The 23,089-nt window shown below is 36.8% G+C and overlaps 1 protein-coding gene across 1 annotated transcript in view; it reads right to left on the minus strand.

Annotated features, from left to right (window-relative positions):
• Window positions 1-19,174, minus strand: part of NALF1 (NALCN channel auxiliary factor 1) — a 741,837-nt gene extending 722,663 nt beyond the window's left edge. The window contains exon 1 of the mRNA XM_020970075.2: window positions 17,468-19,174. Within this exon, the coding sequence (XP_020825734.1) occupies window positions 17,468-18,433 (966 nt within the window). The 5' untranslated portion in view covers window positions 18,434-19,174. The remainder of the gene's footprint in view (window positions 1-17,467) is intronic.
• Between the last annotated feature and the right edge of the window lie 3,915 nt (window positions 19,175-23,089).

Raw genomic sequence — 23,089 nt, forward strand, 5'->3', positions numbered from 1 at the left:
GAAGTCTATTGGAAGTTTATATTCTGTAAATTTTAATCGTAAAATGTTTGTAATTGTAAAAATTAAATATAAAATTTATATATTTTGACTATATATTCTCCTGGACTTAACTTATCTGTGATCTTAGTATGTATGTTTTTAAGTATTCTAAAGTGTAAATTTCACTTTTTATAACTAAGCATTTGTCTATTCCTTACAACATAAAGTGAAAAATAGAGGTATATAATGTAGGATGATCTGGGCCCCCAAACCTTTTATTATAAAGTTATGCATATCCCAAGATTTGAGAGTTTAGTAAACTCTTAGTTTTACAGAACAAATATTTTTGTTAAGATTTGTTCTGTGAGATTTGGATTCAATCAAAGAGCTACACTTGAGGACCTAGAAGGCTATGTGGTCTAGAGGCCACTCTTGATTTAAACTCTGGATGTCATTTGAAGATTCATTAAAGTCCTACTCCAGTCAATCAGCAAGCATTTATTCAGCACTTACTAGATGGTAGACATTGTGGAGAGGCTGGAGAAATAAATACAGAAGTGAGGCCATACCTGTCTCAAGAAACTTAGATTCTACTGGCTAATGTCTCATAGATAGAGATGATTTGGAGTCCCCAAAGGTTATACCAAGAGAACATGCTCTGCTTTGGACTTCCTTCCAAGACTGTATATCTTTGAACCAAATGTTAGATCAAATAGCTTTTTGTCAAGTATTCTTGCTCTTTCCTACATTCTGTGGACTTATAAATTATATAATCAGGCTGGAAAAATAAATACAGAAGTGAGGCAATACCTGTCTCAAGAAACTTAGATTCTACTGGCTAATGTCTCATAGATAGAGATGATTCGGAGTCCCCAAAGGTTATACCAAGAGAATGTGCTCTGCTTTGGACTTCCTTCTGAGACTGTATATCTTTGAACCAAATGTTAGATCAAAAAGCTTTTTGTCAAGTATTCTTGCTCTTTCCTACATTCTGTGGACTTATAAATTATATAATCACCTTTATATACTCCTTTAAGACTTACAAGTAACTTTTCTTATAACAACTCTGTGAGGTCATTGGTACAAGTATTATTATATCCATTTGACCAATGAGGAAATTGAGGCTTACAGAGGTTAAGAGGATGCACATCTACCAACTTATCAGTACCACAAAGTAAATACCCAGTTCTTTCAGCTCTAGCTCTAAGCACTGTTTCCAATATACCACACTGTCTTTAGATTGCTTAATCTTTCTATCAGAACCTAATTTGGTCCCTGGAGTGCCTAAGATAATAGAACTTCTTATCAGTTCCCTAACTGCTCACTTGACTAGCAGCATGGAAGGATCATAAGTCTTCTAAAAAGTGTTTGGTAAATAGGATAAGGCTAGTTTTTGAAAAAAATAATAATTTCTAAGTAAAGATTCACAAATGGACAGATATTTCTAAAAAGGGTATGGACTTTTTTTAAAAAAATTACTAGATTCTATGTAATTACAATGATGCTTATTGCTGTTCAATCCCCTCATTACCCATAAAGATGACTGCTCAAATAAAATGGTATATATCAGTTCCTGTGTCTTAAAAATATACTTTTGGACCACAAAAAATGCCTTGAAACCATAATACCTTTTCTCCAATGTCTCACATACAGACAATCCATTTTTAAAGGGGAAAATGACTGAGTTCTTATTAAGTTAAATGGAACAACTTCACATAGGAAGCAGAGCAAGTCCAGCAGTGTCCTGGCTCCAAATACCAAAATAAAATATTATCTTCAGGAAGAGATAGAAAGTGGATTTGCATGAAAAGAAGTGTCAGCCACCAAGGGTTTCCTAAGTATTTGGTAAACAACAATCTGAATTTCCCTTCAAATCCTTTTTTTTTCTTTTATTTGGAGACAAGACATTTATTCAGCACTTGGTACAGTGTTTGACATATGCTACTCTTTTAACAAGTGCTTATAGTTCATTCATTTTTCTGGGACCAAATAGTAGTCAAAATGTTAATAAAGAATGTTTATTTGACTTTTGATCTGGAATTATAAAAGAAATAACATACTCAAGCTTCAACATCATCTAAAAAATAATAAAATAGAATATTGTTTAGTATAGTTTATACTGTAGTCATTTAGGTTAGTAAAGTTTAATGGTTTAACAAAGTTTATAGTATGGTATAGCATAGTATAATATAGATTAGTAGGGTATTTATAGCATAGTATAGTATAGTATAAATTAGTAGGGTATTTACTTAGTGGTACCAATAACTTATCAGCTGTGCATCCTCTTAACCTCTGAGCCTCAATTTCCTCATTGCTTAAATGGATATTAATATGGCATGGAATGATATGCTATGGTATGGAATAGCACAAGTTGTTATATTATGTAGGGAATGGTATGGTATGGTATAGAATGATATATATGGTATGGTATGGTATGGTTTGGTATAGTACGGTATGGTACTGCCTGGTATGGTATGGAGTGCTCTAGTCTAGCCTTGTCTAGCATAGCATAGTATGGTATTATAGTATGCTATATTTTTACTATGTTATGCTGTTTATGTTATACTGTGTTACATTATATGTTATGTAGTCTTTCCATATAAGACATTCTCTCCTTTTCATGGAGAGGCACTATGATATCCCAGAAAGAGACCTAGACTTGAAGTCAAGAAAATGTGAGTTCAAATCCTACTTCAAACACTTACTGTTTGAGCATAGACAAGTCAGTTAGTGCATCTGAACTTCAGGTTCCTCAGAATTAAAATGGGGATGATGATGATGCCCACAGTACCTACTTAAAAGAGGTATTTTGAAGATCCAATAATATATTGTATATAGTGAGCTTCACAGATCTTCAAGTGCCATATAAATGCCAGTGATCATTGCAACACACATAACTTTATGATAAAATGTTTGCAGTGCCAGTGATACCAATTTAAGTTATTAAAATGTTCTTTGTACAACAGCATCCTTTAATGCATCTGGATGGCAATTAGCATATCCCTTCCAAACAATCACTGTGATCTGTTTGAGAAAATAAATTCATTCTCTGAAATGTTGACAGTTCTTTGAACCCCGTAGCTTCACCTGCTCATTCTCATAGGGCTAACACTATAGAATGGCCCCAAACAATTATTTGGAGAAGCCAGATGAATTTTGTTAAATAGCCCTTTGGGAATGTTCCTTTGGTAGCTTAGCAAGTTAGGGACATCATATTTTGCATGGTATGCCTGAAAAAAATCAATAGAATAAGAAAATGGGATCAAGCCAACATAGGGTATAGCAAAGGACTGAAATAATATTAGTCTGACAGCAGCAAATTATTATAATCAGTCAAGGACAGGAAATGAGACCTTTAAAACAACATTTTCTGCCCCACCCCATTGTATTAAAGATCACAGCCTCATTTCCATCACTTAAATTGAATCAATATATTTTGAAATGTTAGGGCATTAAGCTATATTAATATAGTTAGATGAAAATACAAGTTTTTTCAAAATCCTGCCTGTCAGAGGTGAGATCTCTTGCAATGCATCTGCTTTAGTTTTGTCATGCAAATGAAGGTGAATGGTTGATTTTTGTTTACCTCCTTTTGTCATACTGATGTAATATTGGTAATAGAATTAAATTATGTAATAAATGCAAATTTATAGATTTAACTTCAGCATTTATCAGCTTAAAGTGAAAACAATGAGAAAATATAACTTCTTTCTAACTAAATTTTGACATCAAACAGCAGAGCATCATTTCCTGAACTGTAATATTATTGTCAATCATATCCTGCTAACCATTATTAACTCCTTTATATTAGAAATTTTTCTAGAGATTGTTCTAACTAAAAAAGCATGGTATCAAATTGCCTTATTTAGGTACTTGCCTCAATAGTCAGCTTTACTCTATTTTCATAAATGTAGTCAAATTAAGGGACACAAAAATTTGACTAATAGGTCAATGAAGATAAGCAACCTCTTACCCAAATACATTTAGTATTGACTCTTTTCAGTGATAGTATGCAACTGGACATTGAATGGGTGAAAACTCCCTACAAAGAACTATTTCTATAGTTTGGCCAGCTATTCTGAGCAGACTAAGAGTGATACAATGGGTATATCTCTATAACAATACAATAATTTTCTTAGTTGATCCCCAAAGACAGAGGTATAGTGTCCTGAGACTGATTTTACTTTTTACAAGTGGATCAGACTATAGAATGTTGGACCTGTACTCAGGAAGACTTGAATTCAAATCTAGCTACAATTTGTAACTCTGGGCAAGTCATTTAACCTCTGTTTGCCTCATTTAACTCATAGGTAAATGGTGATAATTATAGCACCTACATCCTAAAATTGTTTTGAGTATCAAATGATATAATAATTGTAAGGCACTTAGCACAATACCTGGCACATAGTAAGCAATATATAAATGTTAAACATTATTATTACAAAATCTGAACATTCTTTACTGATTTTTTTTCTTTCATGAAATAGGGAATTGAAAATTGTGATTTTGAAATGTAAATTAATTTTCTACTTGTTTTAGTTACAGTCATACTGTCACTTTAAAATTTCTTAGAAGTAAACAATCATTTTGGCAGTCTTACTTTATAAAATTAAATGGAAATTTTCATTCTTATTTTATTCACTTATTGTCAAATACCTAACCAAGCGTACTACTCACAGTTCACTTGCCATGAAACTGTTTGGTTTGTTTCTGACTGTTTGTTCATTCATTACTTGAATACTTAATCTGTAACCTTATCATTATGATCATGGTTTCCAATGGTGGTCAATCAATTAATCAACATGCATTTATTAAAAACTTACTCTGTAACAGTAACTGTGCAGATTTCAATCAATACATGCTCCCTCATCCCCTTGTCAGTGTGACACAAATCTGCCACAAGTGGCACACCCAAAAGTCTTCGGTCCTTCCTCTAGATTTATTGACTTTATGTATTGAGTAATGGTGTGTGTGTTGTCCATCAGTTTTCCTTCAGTTTTACTCCATGACCAATCCACCTAATTTCCTAGTCATACATCTCTCTGATGTCTTTCATACCATTTCTCCTGGATAAGTTTTCATTGTGACAATATGTTGACTCATACTATACTCATGTTCACCATGAACTTCTACATGACTTGCTAGGTGGTATGCAAGTTCAATTCTTGAGAGATGATGGTATTTCTATTCAACGCTAGGCCCAGTCAATTGTTCAACAGTGCTCTCTATCCACATTTAGTGTGTATGTGTATGTGTGTGTATACATACATATGTGTATATAAATATATATATATGTATACACATATATATACATGTATATGTGTATACATACATATGTGTATATAAATATATATATGTATACACATATATATATATACATGTATATACCTCATCTCTATTAGCCATTCATGTAATTATATTTCCTTAAACTGATAGATAGGCATTCTTCATTCACTTGCTTTTTCCTGTATGCATAGTTAGGCCAAACTCTTTTGAGTAATTATGGATTTGATTTAGGTATTCCTACAATGTTTCAGGGCTTAATAAATCATGACATTGTTATCTGCAATAAAAATAAGGTTATTAGAGAAAATAACTTTGAAAGACTTAAATACTCTGAACAATGTGATGACCAGCCATTATTATAGAGGGCCAGTAATGAATTGTGCTATCTACTTCCTGTCAGAAAAGTCACAGATTCAAAATGCAGAATAAAGTATATGTTTTCAGACATAGACAATGTGGGAATTTGTTTTGCTTGGCTATATATATTTTATGAGGATTTTTCCCTGAGGGTATCATTGTTAGGATAACCAAATACATACATATTGTGTGTGAAAAGAATATATTAAAAAATGTAACAGAAAAAAAAAGAGCTGATTGAATTGAGGTTAAATTATTCACATTTTCAAATAATCCTCAGAAATTCATATTCTTGGAAACCAATAGGGAAGGCAGTAATAAATACAAAACTTAACTGAGTTGTCCAACCTATAGCCAATTGTGTTTTATTTGTAAGGATGTGTACTGGTCCTGTGATTTCATTGGTAAGGGAACACCTGGGTGATGAAATTACCTCTACCGATGCAAGTTGGCACCTTCAATGCAATTTATAGTTTTATAGTGTCCAAGAGCATGAGAAGTTAAAGGACTCACCTAGGTGTATATTAAGCCAGTATGTATCAGAACTGGAACTTGAACTCAGGTGTTCCTGGCTTTGATGCTAGCTCTCTATTTACTATACCACAATGACTCTTTGATTTATAGAATCACACATAAATTCAGAGCTCAGTAAATCTTGTCTGATATTATTATTTTCAATACTTCACTTTGGTTCTGGCTTAGAGCCATTGCCATACAAACCATTCCTACCTTGCCACTTCTTTCTTGCCTAATGGCCCATAGCAACTACTCCAGTATTTATAGTGTGTTATAGGAATACTACTTTGAACAGGTTTCAGTCTCAAATTGTCCCTTTTATAAGCATCAATTCCTTCCCAGATAGACTTTAACAGCTCTTGCAGAGCAGTTATGATTCTGAAGTTTAAACATATCTTATGGCCCTTTTTAAATGCCTATATGATATCCAAGCTCATTATCCCTGTCAGGCAGTTGATCTTCAAGTGTGACTCTGATTGGGAACCAATTACAGACATTAGGAGGATGAAATCAAACTTTTTCTTCTTTAGCTGTGGCTCAGTAGGTAAAAGAAGAAGCAATCTCCTCTCCTCCGTCAGTTCTTGGAAATCTAACAAGGTGACAAAAGAGATTAATTTTTTTTGGGGGGAGAGAGTCACCCTATATGACAAGCATAAGAACTAGCTTCTTCTCCTTCCTCCCCCCATTATATCTCAAAACATGACAACTTCCATTATGACAAACACCCAATTGTGTGGTTAGAATGAAATTTTGTTGAGCGATTAATTACATTGCCAGGATTCACATCCCTTATCTATAGAATGGGGAGATAAATTATAAGATGAAACTAGTGGGGAAGAGAAAATTGTAGCTAGAAGGGCTATATATGACATGCAGTTAGAAGGAATATAAGACCAATCCACTGAGTCAGACTCATGGAGCTCATCTATTACTATGTTCATCTAGTACAAGCACAAAAGATGGACAGTGACCTGTGCTTAGCTTTGAATATTCATAAAAAGATGAGTAGATTTTACATTTGGGAAATTTCATAATGCTTTCAATGATCACAAGCTACTCCCTGCTGTCAAAGCCTGTATTTTTAAACATCATTATTCATTGTCACAGTGATTCTCTATGAATGCAAATCATGGAACACTCTGCAAAATCAAAATTGCAGGTGACCCACAGTACAATGGAGAGAAACATGAGGAATTTAAGTAGGCTGTGGTTTATCACCAATGATAACATGTGGCAGAAACATGGTGTAAAAGATACCATCAAAAACATGGATAATGAAAACAGGAAGTGGTCATCATTTATCGAGAGTGAAGGATAACAGATGGACAGCCAGAGTGTTTTGTTGCTATCTGTGAAATATTGAAAGGCTGGAGGAAGGCTTTCGATATTGGAGAGGTCTTCTCTGAATGTTTTATGGAACAGCATAGACAGAAGTTACAGCATTAAAAGGCAATGATGGTCTGGATCAAGTGTCCATACTGATAAGATTAGAGGTCTGTTGAAGCAAGAATGAGACACTTTTAGGACAAGGTACATCCTTGTTGGAAGATTATGAGGAAAGATGGGTAAGAATTACACAGGATGAGAAGTAAAGGATGATTATTAGTGGAGAAATCCCTGAAACCATTGATTTATCAACTTATCAAAGTGTGAACATTTTAATCTCAGCCTTAACTTTTAGATTTCTATTTCAGCATAGAGACCTAAACAGGCTATACACTGCTCTCTATTTATTGATATGACATATGTTGATATTATATACACATAAAATTTAAAAATCTCTTACCATTCAAAACACAGGCTATTTTAAGTGCATCATAAATGAAGGTTATTTATTATAAAAATTATAAGTAAGAAATTTTAAGAAGTGGTTTCCACACTCAGGCTTACAAAAAGTTATTTTCAATATGTGTACACACTGTAAAATACAGGAATAAAAGGATGATTGAAAAATCTTGCATTGAAATTAGATTTTGTTTCTGGATATTTTACGGCAAAGAGAAGCATTTTTTCAGTAAATCTGATTTCTATGAATATATAAATCCCCCCCAGAAAGTTTTTTTTTTTAGTAATGAAGATAATTTATAACAACACATTTATACATGTTGGTTGTGTATGATTTTATATTAAGAAGTCACTTTACTATTTCACATTTCGCATTATTCTCTGGAATTCTACAAACAAACTATTGTCACAATTGGAAATATAAACACCCTAAAATGGGTTTGATGTAGGCCTATTAGTTTGCTAGCCACTTAAGTTTAATTCCTTACTATTGGAACATAGGAGATGGAACAAAACATATGAGAATTGAAAAGTGAAGTCCAGCAAAGATCAGCCTATTTTCTAACCCACCTAATTATAACCAAAAAGACTAGGATGTCACCACCCCAGCCCTTTTTTGATTTCTCTCTTCTTTGGTTTCTTTTGAAAGAGGAAGAGCTACTCTGCATCTCTGGGTTGGGGGAGGGCAGTGACAGTGGCTGTCTTATCTCCCTCATCCTCAAGCTCTCTGTTTACCTGAGTGCATAATTATTGTTTCTTTGTGTTTTTTTTTTAATTCCTCATATTTGTTGAATGAGCATCTGGAGATGGAATGGAGCAGGTTACAGCTTTATGAGCTTCAAAAGTCTATAGGAGCCATCTAAGGTGTCCTCAACAACTGGAGTCAGTAGCAAAGACCGTTAGAGCCAGAAGCAACACTAGTTGAATACAGTCAAGAACTAGTCCTGATGAATGAACTGGGTGACCCAGCCCAACAGTGGACCAACCAGGTAACAGGTTCTTCAGGGAGCTAACCCAAATGAGGAAGGGACTTATCCATCACATACACCACACCCAGAAGTGAACTTGATGGGTAATCTAAACAGAGATAAAAAGACTCCCAGAGTTAGAAGGATCTTCTTGATCATATGTGTTTGCTATATGAATGCCTCAGTTCTTTATCAGCCCTTTAGTATTCTCAGTTAAGTTCATTTTCCCCAGGGATCATGGGGTGTGTGTGTGTGTGTGTGTGTGTGTGTGTGTGTGTGTGTGTGTGCATGCGTGTGTGTGTGTGTGTGTGTGTGTGTGTGTGTGTGGACAAGAGTGAGAATGCACCTCCAACCCAGGAGAAGAAATGTGTTGTACCAACCACTTTAAACTAGAGTTAATTCTTCCTAGAGACTGAGTGTGTGTAATAAAGGAGAATGTGCATATTCCAATCTTTAAGTTAGGGAATGTTTTGGAACTTCTGTTCTTGATATACTTCTCATTCAATATACCTTTGTAAAAGTTATTTGTATCAACTGGTAAATTGATATTGGGGCAGGATCCGCAAAGAAAGGCATTCATGAATGATAATGTTAGAAGAGAAAACCTCTCAGGGTTATCCCTAGAATCTAGTCAGCTGTTCCCTGGACCCCTAACTATCTGTGTGAACGGAGTCTGAAAGAGAATGCTCAGAAAGGGCTCTACAGTTTAATTATGCGTTAAAAAGAACCCCATCCTCTCACTAAAATTAAAACTGCTAATATCTATACTTACATATAAAAGTCACAACTACCAAAACTGTCAGACATGTACACAGTATATAGAAATTTAGGTCAAATGATGCAAAGTCATTGAAAACAATGAAGCAGAAAATGTATACTTAAAATCTTTAAATTTTCACGGATTAGGGGCAGCTAGGTGGCACAATGGTTAGAGCTCTGGCCTTGGAGTCAGAAGGACCTGAGTTCAAATCCAGTCTCAGACATATGACATTTATTAGCTGTGTGACCCTGGGCAAGTCATTTAACCCCAATTGCCACACACACACACACACACACACACACACACACACAGATTTTCATGGATTTTTATTCCTTCTGTCTTTTTTTGAATTAAGGCCTTTAGGAGAACTCCTATTCTCTAACCCCAACATAGCACCTTAAAAACTGCTCCCACTCACCCAGAGCCTCATACACATATACACAGTATCTTTCCCCTCTATGTCTTCTGATACCTACATGTATGTATGCTACCTTTAAGTCATCCATTCATAACTATAGCTACTCTAGCTCCTTGTAATGATTCCCAAACCCTATTCATCTTTCTCAGATTTCAAGAGTCTCAAAATTGCTCCATATCTGTCACAATCCTTCTGTTTATGTTATGATTCCTAGGACAATGTGATGAGATAATGTTCAAGGAAGTCGGAACACATGGGATGTAACAGTGAAGAAGAGCAATCAAGATATTGAGAGTTTAAGGAAATAGGAACTGAAAGGGAGGAGTAGGAGCACAGAAAACAAAGCAAAAGGGCCCTGAAATCTAATTTGTCTATTTAGCAATTGTGTCTAGGAGTGGCCTTTCAACTTACACAAAGATACGACAGCTAACCTCTAGGATTGCTTCACTGATGTATGAAAATAAAGAAATTCCCTTCCTTTCTTTAAATCTTATATCTCACCAATATAAGGTGGAGGAAACCTTTGGGATATGGAGGAGAATTGGCTATTTCCTCTGGTCCATGTTAAATATTCTAAGATCTTCAAATGAAAGCAATTTTAGCAATCATTTAGTTCAATTCCCTCATTTTCCAGATGAGGAAACTGAGGCCCACAGAGGTCTTCATCTCTGGCAAATATTACATACATAAGTAGCAGAACTAGCATTTGAACTCATATCATCTAACTCCAAATTCAGTTCTATTTCCCACTATATTTTTAGTAATGTATATCATGTATTCTCAACTCCTTTCAGCTCAGTGTACATCACAACCCTCACACTTACATCTGAAACTATGTCACTGCAATCTGTCATGTCTCATAGGTGGCACATGGTGATATTTGGAGGTTCAATAGCATCCTTTGCAGGGCTTTTTTTTAAACTATAGACAAAAGTCTAAGGGCATTTTCATCATAAGTGCATGAATCCAAAGGAATTTCCTCTGCAGAAAAGTCAGCTATGGCCTCAGTTAAGTCATCTGAATCAGACATTTTCTTCCTGTTGCAAAAACGATGAAAGGTATGGATCTGAGGCTGTTTGTTACCAAGAGTATATTATAAACATTGTATGTGGTGGTTTCTGTATTTTAAAACTATAAAATTAAAGCAATAGAATAAATTAAAACTGAAAAAAAATACTCCAGGGAAAAATACTCTTATTATTGCCATTGTGACTTAATTTTCTTTTTTCTAGTAGGGAAAATTAAAATTTCCAAGTCTGAAAAAGGTTTATAACCTATAGAGTTAATAACAAAAGATGGCTAAAGTAATCATCACTTGCATACACAACAGAAAATGGTAGGCTGTTTATAGAAATTAATTCCCAGATGAAGTTGGTTATCAATCTGTGAACACTTAGCAGTCCATGTCCACAGTGGTTTATCAATATTAGCCAGCTGACCTTACATTTTGTAGAGTAGGTTAAAAATATCTTAACAATCTCTACAGAATAAATGAAAATATTAATGACTTGCCAAGGACCTTATTCCAAGGATTTTATGAATGATTAGAACCCATGAATATGAAATATAGTCATGTTGCAGAATATATAGTCACCTACCCACAGAAAAGCAAGAGGCTCTCTCTTGAAAATTGAAACTGCTCAAAAAGTCAACATGTATTGAATGGTTTTCAATAAATGCAAGGAAAAAAGGGGAAACAATTGGAAGTACACTGCTTGGGGTCTCTTTTAGTACTACTTAATAATCAAAATGAGCTCATCTTTCCATCTGGCCATATTACTAAAATGATACTTGTTTTTCCACCACCCATATTGATTAGTGCTTACTGGCAACCAAACCATTTTATTATGTCAGTCTATTAGATATGTATCATCTGAATAACTCAATCCTGCAAAAAACCACTCCTATTAGCCCTAGTCCCTTGCTATGCCATCTTCTGCAACTCATGTAGCTCCTAATGGCCACATGCTCTTCTTCTTTCATATCATTATCCAAAGTTCTGTTGGTCCTAGGCAATACTGTTTGTATATATGTATGACAAACAGTCATGCTTTCTCCCAAAGTCCACACTTCATTTAGCATCACCTCTCCTACTCATTTACAACCAGTCTTTACATCTTTTTTTTCTATAGCTATGCTTTCAACTCCTAAGTGACTTCTTATCTGTACCACTGTTTTATTGTTTGCTTACCTTTCTCACTTGTTGGATGATCAGATAGGACTAATCTATTCCATTGAAAGGTAGGAAATAGAAGGACCTCCCACTCTGGTTATTACCAACATCTGGTGTACGTAGACTATTAATGAACTTAGAGAAATATCAAATATCATTAGTCCATTTTAATGATCACATGGAATGAATTGGTTACAATGTGTTTGGCTGTGGAGGCATCTAACATTGATAAGACCATGTATCAAATGAAGTATTATAATATTTTAAAATCAAGTATTTGATAACCACTTCATATAAACATACGAATCTTGTGGAAATAAAAAGAATACACACCTAATGATGTATACATATTGTGTTTAAAGAGATAAAATGAAGTAGAAAATTGATGCAATTACCTATCTAATACATTATGGGAAGAAACACTAAAAAAAATTCTGAGTAGTAAAAGGACAGAGGAAGAGTTACTTAAAGTGCTTTGCTTCAGTTCTTCAATTCACCTTGAATATCAACTGTCACTACAAGTTAATAAAAGTAGCTTTCATAAAAATAAATATATAGAAGCACAAATTTAAATATCTTGTTTCTTATACCATAGATAGATATGAATATGACCAAGTTCCAAACACTTAACTATTCACAGTCTTTATTCTGAAAAGATGTCTATCTCAAAAGTAAAACCTAGATTTCTCCCTAGATAAAAGAATCACAAACTTTACTTAAAAATCTAGTCCAGTGAAATGCTTGGTTGACCATAAAAAAATTAACTTTAAAACCTTAGAATAATGAGAAAAAAAACTGGACCAAAATAGCAAATTTGATAGTTTTAATATTAACAAATGTGAATGCATTATATTAAAATTGAGTTGATTGATTCTGCAAAAAAAGTTCCAAAAAGCACCAAAAGGCTAACTAAATTAAAAAGAAAAACAACTCATTAATTCAAAGATTGATTAAAGCTGTAACATAAATTTCAAAAACAAACAGTATATCTAGAGGAATAGGTGATATGTACTACAGTGACCTTATCAGAGGTCAAAATGTCTGTTAACAAAGAGAAAGTCTATGTGCATACCATTTTCATGTGGAGTATAGGATTATAGATTCAGAGGTGGAAGAGATTTCAATCATCCAATCCCCATATCTTACAAATGTAAGCAAAATCTAGATACAAGATGAGATTTTTGTTCTCTAAATCTAGCACTGGCCAGTATTTTCTTGAGTTTACTGAGATTACCAAGGTAAATCATACTGCTGAAATAAGATCACATGCCATTACTCATGTACATAACACTAATGCAATAAATCAAAACTATAATCCGAGACAGTTCCTGAGAAATCTAAAGAGGCGTCGCAATCTGCTTCCACTTGAAATGCAAAAAAAGAAATCCTACAAAACCTACAAATACTGACCACTGGTAAAGGATATGACTTTGAAAGAACAAACCCAGATGTGACACCATCCTCTGGTTAGGATGTAAACATATAACTCAAGTTCATTGACTGCCATGCTAATGAAGACAGAATCACTGGCTACAAAAGCTTCACTCTAATTTTAACATCAATAGTACATAGACACATATTATTTTTTCTTTCTAGTATATAACTGAGGGCATGGTAAAGAGGTCCCAGGCTATGGTTTTTAAGAAATACATGCATGCATGCATACATACATACATACATACACACATACATATATGTATGCATGTATATATGTATATATACATGCATAGATACACACATACATACATATATACATACACATAGTATTATAAAACAAAATTTAAAATATATTAAGATAATATGTACTTGCATAATTTTGCAGTTTACAATGCAATATAATGGCCATGTCTGCATGTAGCACTGGTTTGAAGTGTTCTCCCCCCAATGAATTCTCCTATCTAGTACGCTTTTTGAAAGGTACAGAATCCTACAGGATAGTAATAGTTATATGTTTTGCTACTCAACTGAATCCTTATGTACAGCAGAATGAAAACTGTAACAATAATGGCATAGACAACAGTTTCTATCAGTTCTGTATTTGTCAACATATTGCTCCATGTATAGAAAATGTCCTTTTCATTTGTTTTGAAAAGGCAGGTACTTTCTCAAGATATTAAAAACTTTCATACGTGTAAACAACTTATTTTGATAGCAAAGCATCTTATAGTTAAATGTTTACTGCAGTGGAAAGAACATATCCTCATTTCTTCTAACAAGGAGTCCTGGTCATCAGTGATTCCCAATCTTGGTGTTGTCAAAACAAAACTTATAGTGCAAAGCCATAAAAATTACATAATGATAACATGTCACAGATTCAGGAAATAAAGAGTAAACATCTACCATGTGAAATTTTTTTTTATCAAATGTAGATTTTAATCCCTTTAAAAAATTGAATATGATGTTGTTTGGAGCTTGTATTGTTGGTAGTTTTAATATACCTAGTGTTGGTAAAAATTACTAAAACAATGAATGTTGATTTTTAAATGTATTTATATGATGTGACATAGAAATATGAGATGCTTAATTTTAATATAACACGACAGCATAGTTACATAAAAAGGAAAATGTTCATATAATCTATTGTGCTTACACATAGTGATGTATATCCTGTACATGAAATTTAATAATAATTTTCCCACAATTGTAGGCAGCTTTTAATGGAATACTTAGAAAGCTATATCAATACAAATTTTGAAGATTATGTACACTTAAAGTTTGTTTTGTAATTCATATATGCCATATATATTTATGTATATGTATATGTGTGCATATTATATACATACATGCATATATGTGTATATATATACATATGTATGTGTGTGTATATATATGTATATATATATATACATATATATATATAAAACATGGGCCTATTTTTAAGCACCTCAAAGAAACCATTGGTCTACCATAGTAACAGTATTTAAAATATTTAAGATAATTTTAATATTATTACATATTAACTTTATTTGGGAAACATCCCAAATTCTTTTTTTCATCAATAATTATTGTTTATTAAATTTAAGTACAATAAAAATATCCTGTCATTAAAAAATACCCCTAGAAATATCAAGTCATAGTCAAAGTGATATGTCATTCATTGTGCTGGGCATGTCTATGTGTGTGTAGTGATGATAAAGAGGAACTCTCCATTGCCTTTGTCTACTGTTCAATTTGAAGGAGATTTACAAATGTTCAGGTCACTTGCTGTAGTTTTAATTTGCCTATGTGTCTCTTTTCAGGTTCTGAATTCCCATGACTCCCTGTCATACCATAAGCCAGTTAAACAAAAAATAATCTTTCTGAAATAGAACATACCATCACAAGTTTTTTTTTAACCTGTAATAACCCCTTCTCCATAAAGTCAAATGTGTAAAACATTGCATCTGGTATAGTGGTGATAAGGCAGTTGAGGAAATGAAAAGCATTGCAGTACTTGCCCTATAGCTGTACTAATATGTAAAAAGTGGAATGGATAATTGACTCAATCCAAAAGAAACATACTTTCATCCAAACAGTCCTCTCAGTCCATGAGTTAACACAACCTATGTGTTAAATGTGTTTAAAGAGTTCAAGTTGTAATATTCAGAGAACACAATTAAATATATCTTTATTCAAGCTACTAAAGGTAGTTCATGCAAATGAAAGAGGCACGGCTTAAATTATTATGAAAGTATCCTTCACACTTTCTAAGGCTTAAAATTATCTTAAAAACTCCAAGACCTAATTTTTGTCTTTTCTATCCATTCTATCCTTTTCTATCCATTCATCATACTTTATCCCAGTAAATAACACAATATTATAGAAGAAATCAACCAGTGACATTCTTCCCCCAGCCCCAGAAGTTTCACTATAATTCTCAGAGTCTGAGAAGCATAGGTCCCTCTATTGACCTTAAAAAGGCAGCTACTGGGGAAGCCCTGCCTCTCGTTTATTTTGATCACCACAGGCCTCCCACTTTAAGAGAAGGTCTGCCTCAGATGCTAAAGAACACAGCCAGAACAAGGTTTGTTTTGATTTCGTCTAGTTGCTAAGACAGCAGATAATTAAGACCAAATAAAATGTGGCCCTGCAATTATATCTAGAAAAGGAACTCTCAGGCCAGTGATGGTTTCAGAGCACAAATATAGAGTCTGATATGATACTGCCCTTGTCTGTACTTTCCTGGGTTCTGTGGTGGGTCAGCCACAGGCAAAGAAGAGGAGAGTGCCTATTTAAAATTTAAATTAAAGTGGCATGCTTTCATTTTTCTAATGAAAACAGAATTTTTGTAAAAAGCCTTACATTGTTAATCTTTCCAGGTGAGAAGGGTTAAGTCCTAGCACATAACAATGAAGCTTATTGAGATTTGGTCAGCATTATATCCCTAACCAAAGGTCACTGCAGTATCTGTTTATATCCACTGGAGTCCTTGAGCTAGTTTCAGCTTCAGCACCTCGGAGAGCGATACACTTCTCAGATAGGACACATACACAAGGACTGTCTTTTCACTTTGATAAGCTCTACTGCTTGCCTGAAAACTGATGACTGATGCGGCCTGACAACCAGTAAATGTCCCCAGACTTCTATTCAATCGTGGGGAGGGGATCTTTAAGGGGGCTTAGTAAATTCTAATTTATAACATAAAGCAGTTTTCTTATAAGAATTCTGGAGAGCGTCCTGATAGACAAAGATGTTATTATCAAAGAATTCTCAGAGAAACCTGGGAAATTAAAGAGGCTAATTAACCTCTAGTAGACAACTCCAGCATTTTATACAACCAGAAATGTACCTGCAAGCACTGAACCGAATTTGTCTTTTCATCTTAACCAAATATCAACAACCATTGCTCTTATCTCAGAAGAAGACCAACTTTAGGATGCCACAGCAAGACAGTTCTTGTGGAAACTCACACACGCACACACTACTTCACTTTCTACTGTAACTAGTTCTACTCAGTGGCATGTAGTCCCTACCACTACATTCCACTTGGAGACGGTCAAAGAAGGCAGCAGAGTTTAAGACAATTGTATGGAGGTAGAAATGGAATTCTGTTATCGTAGAAAACCAAGATTTCTCTGTTCTAGAAAAGAATCCTGTTGCATTGGACTACCAGACAACCCGTGTGTCTGGCAGCCTTTCAAGTTACCATAACCACAAGTACCATAAACCATGAGAGTGGGGAGGGGAAATAAATACAAAAACTCTAAAGTGATCGCACATAGAAGAAAAGACACCATTGATCCTACCTTACAATCCTTAGGACACGATTTCACTGAGTACTCATCCGATTGCAAATATTTCTTGAGCACAAGCTCAAACTCATCGTATTTCTCCTGAGCATGGTGGTCGTAGCGTTGGTAAGCCTCAACGCACTGCCTGCAGCTCGTCCTCTTCCTGTCCTCCTGGAGCACCACGTCCAGACTACAGTTCAAAGAGTCCGGATTGGACAACCCAGAGAACAACTCCCAAAATGTATAGGAATTACAAAAGGGAAGGTAGAAATCCTTCAAGTGAGGAGTTTTATGCTTCCCTGTCACCTGCTGCTGGGGCTCCTCTTCAACTACCTGACTCCAGTTCCTCTGGCAAACGGAGTCCGCATCCTCAACTATGAAACACTGGCCTGAGGAGGCTGCCTCAGGGTAACACGTCTCCAAGCGCCACAGAGGTTTGGTAGAGTTTCCTAGAAAAATAGCCTTGTTCTGATTTTTTTGTCCTCTGCTGCTGTGGCCGCTACTGCTGCTGCCGCCGCCGTTGCCGCCGCCGCCGCTGCTGCTCCCGCTGCTGCTGGGAGAGGGGGGGAGGGTGGGTGATGAGGAGGAGGAGAGGAGTCTGTGTGCCTGTACGGTAGGCGAGGACTCCCCCATGCTAGTATATAGCGCTGGCCAGGAGGGCTCCTGCTGCCGCTGCTGCTGCTGCTGCTGTTGCTGCTGCTGCTGCCGCTGCTGCTGCTGCTCCTGCTGCCGCTGCTGTTGCTGTTGTTGCTGTTGCTGATGATGATGTTCCTTGTCTCGGGTCCTGGTCAATTTCGCCTCGGCGCAGAACCACAAGTGATCAGAGAGCAGGACTGTGAAAAACAAGAGAGATGCCAGAGACAGTCGCCATTTCTGAGCCCTCTCTGAATCAGTGAACGGTTTCTCGTTCTCCCGGGGTGCTGCAAACCAGATTTTTAAGCCGTCATCATACTGCCGACACATCCAAGCACCCCTGGTCATATTTTGGGAACGCACAGCCCTGGCCGACTCCACCGTGAGGGCTCCTGTGCCAGAGTCACCACAATATGCATTGACTTAAAGGGTTTAATTTTCTTATCCCCTCCTCCCGTCTCTCTCTCTCTCTCTCTCTCTCTCTCTCTCTCTCTCTCTCTCTCTCTCTCTCTCTCTCTCTCTCTCTCTCTCTCTCTCTCTCTCTCTTTCTTTTTCCTACAGAAATCTCAGGTTCTGTAGGTAGATCTGACTTGCATTAAAGCTAATCATCAGTCAGACCCCATCCATTGTAGAGTAGGAAACAATGATGCAGAGAGAGCAGAGAAGAGGAGAGAGAGAGAGAGAGAGAGAGAGAGAGAGAGAGAGAGAGAGAGAGAAGGAAGTAGGGATGGTGGTGGTGGTGGTGGTGGTGGTAGTGGTGGTAGTGGTGTGGTGGTGGTGGTAGTTGGTGGTGGTGAAGGTGGAGGAGGAGGAGGTGGTGGTGGTGTGGTGGTAGTGGTGGAGGTGTGGGTTTGGTTAGCTCGTTTCTCCTCTCACCCAGGCATTGTCAGACCGCGGTTCCCCATCGCTCTCTTGAGAAAATCCCGCTATCCCCTGACAGCTGCATGCCGCTTCCCTGCAGCCGATTGAAGGCAAACAGAGCTTCTCCCCTCCTCCTCCTCTTTTCCTTCTTTTCTTCCTCCTCCTCCTTCTCCTCCTCTTTCTTCTTTTCCTTTTCCTCCTTTTCCTCCTCCTCCTTTTCCTCCTCCTCTTCTTTCTCTCCCCCTTAGTCCAGAGCTTTGGCAGAAGTCGACTGAACCTCTCTCCCTCCCCCCCACCCCCCACCCGGCGCTCTAACTGGTGAGCTGCTGCTGCAGGTCTTCCTGGTGGCGCCTGCTACTGCTGCTGCTGCTGCTGCTGCTACTCCCGCCGCCGCCTCTGCTGCTGCTGCCGCCGCCGCCGCCGCTGCCCCTGATCCTGCTCTTACTCCTGTGCCTGACGCTGCTGCTTCTGCTGCTGCTGCCGCCGCCGCCGGCGCCGCCGCTGCTGACAACACTTGGTTGCTGCGGTAGCTGCCGCCCGGCGCGTTTTCCCCCGGCACACTGGGCGGAATTGCCTGGATTTTGCCTGCCGATGGCCACAGTCATCTTTGGTCCCTGGGCTAAGTTGCCGCCATCTTCGTCCTGAAGAAACACTTTTTTGGGGGGAGCTCAGTCTTTTGCGTCATCTCCTCCCGCGCCGAGAGCTCTCTATCCTGGCGCATTGGCATCAGCTCCTGCCCAAGGAAGAGAGGAAAGGAGGAGGGGGAGGAAGGGGTGGGGAAAAGCACTGGGGGAGTAGTGCTTACCCTCACCCCCCTACTCTCAAACTGGGGTTCCCTTATCTTATCCTTCCGCTCCTCTTTCCCAAAAGAAAGTCAAAATTCAGGATCCATGCTTCTTGTAATCATTGTATTCTTCTGCATCTCCCTCCCCCCGCCCAACTCCCTCTCTCCTTTCTGCACCTGAAACAACTCCTAGTCCCAACTAGAAAGGTGTCATGAAGGGGTGTGAGGGCGGGGGGTTTCAGTGTAACTTGTTTAAAACATTTCAGTAACTAATAGTCCTTGTCAAATGAAGACGAACGCTAGGGTGGACAAGAAAGGGAAGGGAATAAAAGTGAAAGAGCTAGATAAGGGACAGAGGTAATGTTTAGTCTAACTGAGGTCTCTCTGAGTATATGTTTAGGAGGACCAAATTATTAGAGATGCTTTGCTAGTAGGTAGGCATAGCGCGTGGATTTCTACTTGGTGTATTCAGTATATCCCGAGGGGCGAGACTATATGTGTGCTATTTTTTTTTCATATCCGAAAACGAACTTGTCCCAAAAATGGAACATAAAATATTTCAGCATGGGGGAGTGGGGAGGGGGTGGGGAAATCACAGTGGCTGCTGCGTTTCCACCTTTGTCCAGTGAATTTAATTCCCAGAGGTAATGCTCTTGCAAACAGCTGTACCCACCTCTGCGTTTATCCCTTTAATTCCTTAGTTATATTGCTAACAACCTTAGCCCCCGGCCTCCAATAAGTTATATATGTATTTTTGGTTTGTTTGTTTCAAAAGACTTCTGCAGCAGTCAATTTCTGCTGTATAGCAACTGCTGCAGTTCGATTCTCTGGTGCCCCTTAGTGTTCGCTCCTGGGCAGAAAATGAAATAAACAAAACAGAACTGTACTTAGAAAGTCAATCGTTTTTCCCTATGTGTGTACGAAACTCGGGGTGTTAGGTGGTTCTGAATAAATGAGTTTTGGTGGATAGGAGCACTTCATATAAAAGTATCTCACTCTATACAGCCTCAATGCATATGCATTTCTAAGCATGTATTTATTTTTTTTGTTCTCAAACACAACTATAACAGTGAATAAATGGCAGCTCACTCATACACCGTCTTTTTTTTCAAAAGTGGTCGAGGTTCCTTCAAAGTCATCTCTTCCCCCAACATTTCCCAGCACCATCTAGAAAAAGTCAATGTAGTGTGACCCAGACTAAAAGTTTACGTTAGTCTAAGTAATGAGTCTAAGTCCACCACTAGCTGAATCTTTTCTTTCACATGGAAGAACATCCACTGAGGGCTGCCCTTTCTAAAGGAACTCCTTGGTGTTTACAAGCTGTTGGCTAGAGAGTTCAACTTAAATTATCAGCTTCTTTTCAATCCTATCTAGCTCACAGCACTCTGTAAAACTGGGTCGCCACTTATTGGAAGCAATATTTAGGTGACTTTTCTATATGCAATAAGAATTAACAATATGTTGAACTTTATAGCATAATTTGATGTATCACTAAACTCAATCAATATTATTGGAGTTTGGTGTTTTTGAATGAAACCCCATACTCCAGATTTAATTTTAATGAGCTTATTGTTCAAGTACAATTCTCATGGATACTAGGACGGATACATGGATATTTTACTAGGAAAATATTTCTTGGTGTTTTCTCACTTTAAATGTAAGTGAAGGGGGAAACTCGGTAAGGATATGACTTTCAAGCATTCTCCACTTTATCATTTTAAAATCTGCCTGAATCAGTCTGGTCATGACCCAAGATTGTCCGTAAATTAATCATTTTCTTACACATTTCTGGCATTAAATGGGTTATTTTGTTAAGATCAAAAAGCTTCTAGAAATATCCCTGAAACAAACTGACAAGTCTCTGTTTTGTTCCCCAGCCAACCTGATCACTCAGGATTTAGTTTCTTCACTATGAATTTAAAACTTTTGGCCACCTAAATCAAGCCAAAATTCCATTTTATCCTTTCCGTAAGATCCCCACTTAGATTCACCTAAGGTAAAGAGTTACATTTCTTCTTATTAGAAAGAAAACACACACACACACACACACACACACACACACACACTGGATAAGAACCTGTAAGTAAAAGCACCAACATGTGAAACTTGAACACTAGAAAATTTAAAAATTTCCCTTTTCTCTAAGTGTCATAAATTCCAATTAATCTAATTTACCTTTCCCTGACAAATTCAGCATATGATTTAAATTTGTTTCTAGCCTATATTCTTCCTATTGACTCACTGGTGTTTTTTCCTTGACAACTGTACTTAGTGGCTTCAAATCACGTATTTTTTGGTTAGTCAACACTCTCTGCTTCTGTCTCTATCTCTGTCCCCTCCCTCCTCCAGCATCTGTCTGTTTCTCTACTCTCTCCCTTTCCCTTTCCTCTTTCTCTCATCCCCAACCCCAGGATGCTATAGAAGATGAGGGAAATCCAACTGGAAAAGTCCTCAGTGTGTACTGAAGAAGTTCCACTCCACACATCTCCTTGCACTAGTGAAGTAAATGATTCTCCATACCTCTTAGAACAAATTCTTTTGGAAATGATGTTTGAAAGAAAAAGTCAAAACGAATCATTGTCATGAGGGGAAGGTGTGAGGGAGTGGTTAGTTAGAAATATAAAGTAATACTTCCAGTTGTTTTAGCCTTCTAAGAACAGTGGATGTGAAATCAGAGGGCCTGAAGTAGTCCCAGCACTGCCAATAACTACCCATGTGACCTTGGACAAGTCATTCACCTTCTCCAAATCTTAGTTTCATCAACAGTGAAATGAGGGAAATTGACAAAGACCTCTCAATTTCCTCCTACCTCTAAAAATTCACTATCCTATCATCTTCCTCTTCTTTTTACGTCACGTGTAATCTCTTACTTGCAGTTTCAATCTAATTCTTGGTTATAATATTATCAACTGTAAAGTCTAAAGTGCTGGCAAACTTTTTTTTTCCAATTAAGGAATCTTCCCCCCCCAATATTTCTTCATCTAAAAAATTAGTGGAAAAACTGCTGATATGGAAAAGAAAGGCAATAAGATAACGGATAAAATGCATTGCACTTAAAGCATATAGTTGATATAAATATTTATTTAGTTGGTCTTTTCTTCTGTGTAGTGTAGTCTATTTTACTCTCTCCTCCCCTCTCCCATCTTCAGTTTTGATATTCTTGTTTTTTCAGGCTTTTTTTTTTTGGTGCTGTTACTTATGTTCTTCTATCTGTCGAATATTCCTGCTGTTGATCGATAAGACCTACCACAACTCTAGAGTATGGTTTATAATGCTCTGGGCCAATGAAATGATGGAGGTAACACAGTTTTAAAATTATATTTCAAAGTAGTAGATGTTTAAGTCATATTTACATGGGG

Source organism: Phascolarctos cinereus, unplaced genomic scaffold (assembly GCF_003287225.1).
Source record: "Phascolarctos cinereus isolate Bilbo 61053 unplaced genomic scaffold, phaCin_HiC Scaffold_7;HRSCAF=346, whole genome shotgun sequence".
Classification (NCBI taxonomy): domain Eukaryota; kingdom Metazoa; phylum Chordata; class Mammalia; order Diprotodontia; family Phascolarctidae; genus Phascolarctos; species Phascolarctos cinereus.